Genomic DNA, 8,102 nt, shown 5'->3' on the forward strand with positions numbered 1-8,102 from the left:
GGGGCGAGAGCGAGAGAGAAGTGGGGCAGTGTAGAATACCGAATCTCAGGACTTTTAGAAATGGATGCAGGTTTGCTCACTGAGCTACAAATCTTCTCAAAACGGCAGATGATTGCTCAGTGCATTGCTCATTCCAATAAAAGTGGATGTTCAGCATTGTATTGTCATTCAATTACCTCAACTTTAAACATTAATAGAATTCATTTCCAGTACTTTCCTCTAAATTGTTGAAAATTTTATGTAAAATCACTAGACTTTGCAGGTTCGACTTTACGAGGAGCACAATTACGAATATTGACTATAATGGAGAAGCACTCAAACTTGTCAATTTCATTTCTAGCGTTCCTATAGTTTATAACCAGTTTCTGCACTTCCACACAGTTTTGAACAGCAGTGCCAGTGTTCAAGTTCACTTTCTCCATCCAACTTCTCCTGCAAACTGTGCCCCATTCAACCTTATCCTCTTGCCCACCCACTACTTCCGCCTCAATTATCTTCAGTCATGGCCATTTTAGAAAGTTGGCGAGAATTATGAGGGGCATGGATAGGGTAAATAGGCAAAGTCTTTTCCCTGGGGTTCACGAGTCCAGAACTAGAGGGCATAGGTTTAGGGTGAGGGGGGAAAAGATATAAAAGAGACTTAAGGGGCAAATGTTTCACACAGAGGGTGGTACAGGTATGGAATGAGCTGCCAGAGGAAGTGGTGGAGGCTGGTACAATTGCAACATTTCAGAGGCACTTGGATGAGTATATGAATAGGAAGGGTTTGGAGGGATGTGGGCTGGGTGCTGGCAGGTGGGACTAGATTGGGTCGGCATGGACTGGTTGGACCAAAGGGTCTGTTTCCATGCCGTACATCTTTATGACTAAGTAATATGGTACAAAATAGATAGGTTATGCATGAACTGAATAACTCTTAGAAATACCAGCGTTGGGCTTGGCAAAGTCAAAAATCAGAACACCAGTTATTGTCCAACAGGTTTGATAGGAAGCTTCCAATTAATTGGTGCTTCTAATTAAACCTGTTGGACTCTAGCCTTGTGTTGTGTGATTTTAACTTTTAGCTATGTAGCTTTCAATTTCAGGATTGTGCTACACCTCAATTCTTCAGTGTTGTTACAAGCAGGCAAATAAAAGGAGTAGGAATATAATTGCAAGGAGAAAGGGCGAGTACAGCTTTCCCTGATCCAGGGGTACGAAGGCAAGCAGGTTCTCTCAAAGTAAAACCTCTAAAAGGGGTGGGGGTGGGGGAGAAGACTGCATCCCTAGTATCGCCCTCAGGAGACGACACCATCCCCATGCATTAAACAGGCAGATTATTCTCACCATTGCTCCCCCAAAGTCACACTATACTAAAGAAGACACCGGCTTCCATATGCCCCCAAAGAAGCACACATTTCATTCAATGGTTGTTTGCCAGCCTCTATCCCAGTCCTCCGGATAAGCAGACACCCACTTCGAGCTTTCGAACTCACCTGTTGCTGCCGCCAGCCTGATTCGGGCTGTAACCGGGAACAGTCCACACAAAGTTGGCAGCAACATCAGCGCCACCAAACAGCCGACCTGGATCAAAAACAACTCCATCACAATACTGAGCACATCCCATGACCTGACCCCACAAAACCATTTACCCCGCCCTATGACGCACTCCACCCTCACGCTGATACCACCTAATTGGCATTGACGAAAATCAGATCAAATCTAAATATAATGACTAGGGTTACCACGCTCAGGCGAGGGGAAAGGTTGTGAAAGAGAGTCCTTGCATTATATAAGTAGGTAATTGGTTATTTTACCTAGCGAATTTACTCAGACTATCAAGAGATAAGGATGACACATCTATCTCCATTGAGACGTTATCTCGACGAAGGATTCTTCACTCAACAACATGAAGCAGAGAAAGAATTACATCTGATTATTAAGGATATGTAGGAATGTAGAGTTAAGGTTAAAATCAGATCGGCCATGATCTTATTGATCAGCAGAGCAGGCTCAAAGGGCCGAGTGGCCTATTCTTGTTCCTTGATTTTATGTTCGCAATTTAACTTAAGTCACATGATTCTTGGAAATATCTTTTGACTCAGCTAAAGAAAATGAGTTGCTGTGTGTTAAAAGCCTCTCAAAACTAAAAAGCAAACACCAATTTAGAATGCACATTCCTAAATAATAATATAATATGCACTTTCATTACAATTATCTTCTTATCTGTCTTCTGCCTTGTCTTCAGTGTGTTCCAGACCTGCTTATTCACAGATTTCATTGAGGAGGTATGAGATCTTCAATCTTTATTGAAGTCTGTGGTCTCTGTACCACTAATTAAGATTTAGATACACATTGATATTGCCTAAGAGACCCAAGACATTTTCCTGATGGTAAGATAGAAAAGCAAGTCTTTGGTCATACACTAGCAAGTCATCTAGGATTTTGAAATGTTATCACTGTTCAAAGTATGTGTGCTCTGCCAACTCACTGGACTTTTGACTGGTCACCTTTAAACACAAAAGGGCACTCTTTTGTTCTTGTTGAACTTTGCTCAAATGTATTTTGAATTGCTGGCCATTGATGCCTCTTGGCTATATACACACTGATTTTTGTATCATTTTATATGATCTCAGTAAAGTTTTATTTCTGGATTCTGCCAGGAAGTCATTGAAATTTTCTACTGGGTGTCCCTTGACCAGTTGGTAAACAAGAGTGTTACTGAATGTGTCAATTGAGGGGTTTTCCAGCCATGCCATAAAGTTTCAATTGTTTTTTCAGCTATGGTATTGACCTCATAAGACACTCACTTCTGTATGAAACCTAAAATTACTGAGATTGTTATTGACATAAACCAATTCCATTAGAATTAATTTGGTTGAATTACTCATTTTCCCAGGGAATGTCTTGGTTTTATTTTCTAATGCAGAAATGACAATCACATGAACATCTAAGGAATCATTTGTCTTTCTGCTACTTTGAAAGTTTGTCCTCAATCTGCATCTTCTGGGAATGATCAATAGATAGCCGTTGTGAGATTGTATTCAAATAATGACTGAAATTGGTCAATGGCAAAAATAGCCTCTTTATTCAGCAACCACAAGTAGCACAAATTGGAGGCGACAATAGAATCCTGAATTACAGTTCTTACAATAGCTTCTTTATACACAGTTGTTACATATATTAAAATTCCATTACTGTGGTGTTACTTGTTTTTATTTATAGTAAACAAAGGTTTGAAGGGTTTTTGTTCTGGGAGACAAGAGATGGGTTAAAACATGTGCTAATTGCTGGCTGCTATTCCTGACAGGATTGAAAATGTCTGTCCGGTCAGCTTGCATAATTAAGAGGTGTTATCCTTTTGTCTTTTAAGTTAATAAATGTTAATAAAAATACTTGGTCTATTTGCTACAAATAAGTTGCTTAATAAAAGTACTGTGCTGATTACCACAGCAGGTTTGTGAGATTTGTTTACTATTTGCCGATGTATGTTTCATTCATCCACGCAGTTTCACATAAGTGTTGTTTTGACGATTAGTTTTAAAAAGGATAACAGTCCAGTTAAAAGATATTACATACTAATTGGGACAAATGTTTGGTGTTCTGTAATCTATTCAGGTCCAAGAGATGGTTGGTAAGGGCTGATTAATATTATAGTCTTTCAATAGTTTCGGATAGGTAATGGAGACATGACGGTGGGTATGGTATTGTTCTGAGTAAGTTAGTAGTCTTTCATATTTATTCAGAGATAGCTTTTGATGTAAATAGATGTGATAAGCCCTGTAGGTGTGAAGGAGCAGTAATCAGTTTGGAAGTATTGCTTTAGTTTTAGTCTATCTTGCAATAGTAAAATATACTACAAAATCACAGTTTTTTTGAACGAATGAATGAAACCGTATTATAGTAATAACAGGTTAGTAAAAGTTTATGAATGAATGAACAGAAATCCGGTATTAATGAGTATAGTGAGCTGGTAAAGATAACCGATAACACAATATTTCATGCTGTCATAACTAGCACTGTTTGTGCCTGTGAGGAGTTTTTGTTCCACAGTGCTGAAATTGTTTCTTATTATGCAATTATGGAGTCATAGAGTCCTATAGTACGGCCCAAACTGTTCCATGCCGACCAAAATGTCCATCCATGTTAACCCCATTTCCCTGCACTTGGCCCATGTCATTCTAAACTTTTCCTATCCATGTACTTATCCAAATGTCTTTTAAATGTTGTTAATGTACCCACTTCAACCACTTCCGCTGGCAGCTCATTCCATATGCATACCACCCTCTGTGTAAAAAAGTTGCTCCTCTGGTTTCCTTATATTCTTTTCCCTCTAACTTTAAACTGATGTCCCGTTGACCTCAACTTCCCCAACTTTGGGAAAGAGAGTGAGTGCATTCATCCTATCCATGCCTCTCATGATATTGTACACTTCTATAAAGTTCCCTCTCATTATCCTATACTCTAAAGAAAAAATCCTAGCTTGTCCAATCTCCCCCTGTTACTCAGACAATATAGTCGTAAATTTCTTCTGTATTCTTTCCAGTTTAATAACATCCTTCCTATAGCAAAGTGATCAAAACTGAACATGATACTCCAAGTGTAGCCTCACCAACGTCCTATGGCAACATAACTTTCCAACTTATATACTCAATGCCCTGATTAAGGAAGGCTAGTGTGCCAAATGCCTACTTCACTGCCTATCTATTTGTGACTTCACTTTCAGAGAACCGTGCACCCTGAACTCCTGTTCCACTACACTCCTTGAGGCCCTACCATTCACTACAAAACTCCTACCTTGATTTGACTTTCCAAATTGCAAGACCTCACACTAATCTATATTAAACACCATTTGCCATTTCTTGGCACACTTGCCCAGCTGCAATTTATGATAATCTTCTTCACTGACCACGATACCACCTATTTTAGAGCCATCTGCAAACTTACTAATCATGCCTTATCTGATACAAACAAAAACAAAAATGCTGGAGAAGTTCAGCAGGTCTGGTAGCATCTGTGGAGATAGAAACAGAGTTAATGTTTTCAGTCCAATGATCTTGAGGGTCTGCATTCAAAACATTAAATTTCTCTCTCCACAGGTGCTGACTGACATTCTGAGTTTCACCAGCAGTTTTGTTCTCATTTGTTTCAGATCTCCAGCATTCACAGTTCTTTGTTATATCTTATCTGCCAGTGGGTTTTAAGAAGATTTGTAGTTCAGGTTGAGGTTCTGGATGTAGATTTGCTGACTGAGCTGGAAGGTTCATTTTCAGATGTTTCATCATTCTAGGTAACATCATCAGTGAGCCTCTGGACGAAGCACTGCTGATGATTCCTGCTTTGTATTTATACGTTTGGGTTTCTTTGGGTTGGCGATGTCATTTGCTGTGGTGATGTCATTTACTGTTCTTTTTGTCAGGGGGTGGTAAATCGGGTCCAAGTCAATGTGTTTGTTAATAGAGTTCTGGTTGGAATGCCATGCTTCTAGGAATTCTCATGCCCACAAACCCACCAACACACTAATGAACTTGAAAGAACCTATACAGACAACAAGCAACACTAATGTCATTTACAAAATACAGTGCAAGGACTGTAACAAACACTACATTGGACAAACAGGCAGAAAAGTAGCCACCAGGATACATGAACATCAACTAGCTACAAAACGACATGACCCTCTCTTACTAGTATTCTTACATACGAATGAGGAAGGACGCCACTTTGACTCGGACAACATATCCATCCTAGGATAAGCCAAACAGAGACATCACCATAAGAAATGACATCACCAACCCAAAGAAACCCAAACATATAAATAGAAAGCAGAAATCATCAGCAGTGCTTTGTCCAGAGGCTCACTGAGGATGTTACCTAGTATAGTGATGAAATGTCTGAAAATGAACCTTCCAGCTCAGCGAACAAACCTACATCCAGACCTATCTGCTGTTTGGCTTACTCTTCACCTGGATAAAAAGAAAAAGAGAGACATATAACCAGTACAAAGGGAGCAAAACAATGGAGGCTCTAGAGGAATATAGAAAGTTCTGGGGATGCTTATGAAAACATTTAGGAGAGAAAAGAGGGGATGTGAAGAAATGCTGGTGGATAAGTTAAGGGAGAATGCCAAGATATTCTGCTAGTACATCAAGGGAAATAAAATAACCAGGGAAAGTGTAAAGCTGATGAAAGACCAAGGGGACAATCTGCGCATGAAGTTGGAAGACACTGGTACAGTCTTAAATAAGTACTTCACATCTGTAGCCAAACCCGGCCAATCTCTGTGTCATCTATAAACTTACATATCATCCTTTCAGCATCCTTGATTTATCTGATCCAATCCCAGCAGTTTAGCAACCTTAACAGCAACCACCCTTTCTAGTATCCTCTATTTATCAACTTTTAGGCTATATCTCAACTATTTCTTCTTTCCCCTAACTTTGACAGCATCTTCCTCCTTGATTAAAGAAAAAGGGTAAAATTCCTATATATTTGGGAAATGGAAATTCTCGATGAAGGGAATCACCCACCCAAACATGGTTAATCTTCAGGAGAAAGAGGAAACATACTTCTAAGAAGGCCAAATAAGAAATCCTAAAGCTTACCTTGACCTCAAAGATTTAGGTCTTACCTCATTTAAGATTTTCTAAGACTGGAGTAGGAACTTACATGTTGAGCACCTTAATTTACCTTCTGCTGAAACCTGCACCTTTGAGGCTAATCAACCTCTAACTGCCCATCCAGACTTGAGAGCGTGCCTGCCATTCTTAGTTGAACAGAGAAAATGGCTGCAAGCCAATCCAATGTGCAACCACCATGAAAAACATAACCAGTGACTAGTTCCCTCTGTCACTGAGTTTGGCATGTGGAAACAGAGGGAAAGTCCCTCCGTACATCTCTCATTGTTCTTGAGAATGTCTTCTTTGAATCTGTAATTTTGGTTGAAGTAATTGTCTACCCTGATAAAGAAAGAAAAGAATAATTAACATTTATATTTGGAACCAAAGTGAAAATCCTGACTAGTTCATGTGATGTATCCTGTCAGTCCAGATTCATTAGCTGTCCCCATGATACCACGTTGTAAATTCTAGAATCAATTTTGTTTTCTTCTGCTCAATACTTCATCCTGAGGTTCTTTTAGTTATAAGGCATTGAATTGGTTTCTTAGTAATGAATTGTAACAGGCTAAAATAAATGGATTTATTTTACATTATATCAATTCTAGAATTGTTTTGAATTAAAAGCAAATACATCAATTCAGCTTTCAGCAGAGTAGATTTTCAGAACTAAACTAAATAGACTTCAATCTTCGATTCTGGCATTATTCCCCTGTTAAACATGTTCTAATTTACGTAGTCATCTTTTCTGAGTTAATCTTTTCTGAAGTTTCTAACTGGGAAGTGCTTGTGATTTTGAACAGAGAACCAAACAAATCATTGTCTATAATGAAAGGAGTATGGTTATAACCAATAATATGTGTAATATAGGCACCCATCTTCGATTCAAGCCTCGGGCGATTGTCTGGGTTTCCTCACAGTTTGGTCCCACAGTCCAAAGATGTGCAGTTTGGGTAGATTGGCCATGCTAAATTGCCCCATAGTGTCCAAGGATGTGCAGGAAATGTGTTGCTGGAAAAGCGCAGCAGGTCAGGCAGCATCCAGGGAACAGGAGAATCGATGTTTCGGGCATAAGCCCTTCAAGTTGCCTCCTCTCAACAGGATACCCAGGCCGGAGGCACGGCTATCGTTGCCCACCGACCAAACGGACGGCCCATGGGCCCATAAGCTCGACCATCTCCTGTAGCTGCTGAGGTGTGGTATCGCACACTCCTGCAGGAACAGGATGTCGGCTTTAACGTTGGCCAGGAAGGCCATCGTAGAAACACATCGCGTAGCCGATTTGATGCTACGCACATTGATGCTGGCAACTCTTATCCCCATTTTAACAGTTTACAAGGTTAACAGTGTCCATTTGCTGCTGGTCTTGCCCCTCTGGGGTAGCTGTGTGCATTCCCGTGGTGACGGCAAACTGCTGGACCATCCCAGGGCTGAGGTAGCTGTCCGGCTCCACGCTGGAGCCATTTCCCCGTTCTGGTGTCTTCGGGTCGGGCCCAGGGTCCGCATAGT

At 40.2% G+C, this 8,102-nt stretch overlaps 1 protein-coding gene across 2 annotated transcripts in view; it reads right to left on the reverse strand.

Annotated features, from left to right (window-relative positions):
* Positions 1–3,416, reverse strand: part of LOC122541113 (zinc transporter ZIP1-like) — a 47,792-nt gene extending 44,376 nt beyond the window's left edge. For both annotated transcript variants that reach the window (XM_043677690.1, XM_043677691.1), the window contains exon 1: positions 1,476–3,416. In XM_043677690.1, coding sequence (XP_043533625.1) covers positions 1,476–1,627 — 152 coding nt within the window. In that variant the 5' untranslated portion in view covers positions 1,628–3,416. The remainder of the gene's footprint in view (positions 1–1,475) is intronic.
* Between the last annotated feature and the right edge of the window lie 4,686 nt (positions 3,417–8,102).

Source organism: Chiloscyllium plagiosum, chromosome 36 (genome assembly GCF_004010195.1).
Source record: "Chiloscyllium plagiosum isolate BGI_BamShark_2017 chromosome 36, ASM401019v2, whole genome shotgun sequence".
NCBI classification, from domain to species: Eukaryota; Metazoa; Chordata; class Chondrichthyes; order Orectolobiformes; family Hemiscylliidae; genus Chiloscyllium; species Chiloscyllium plagiosum.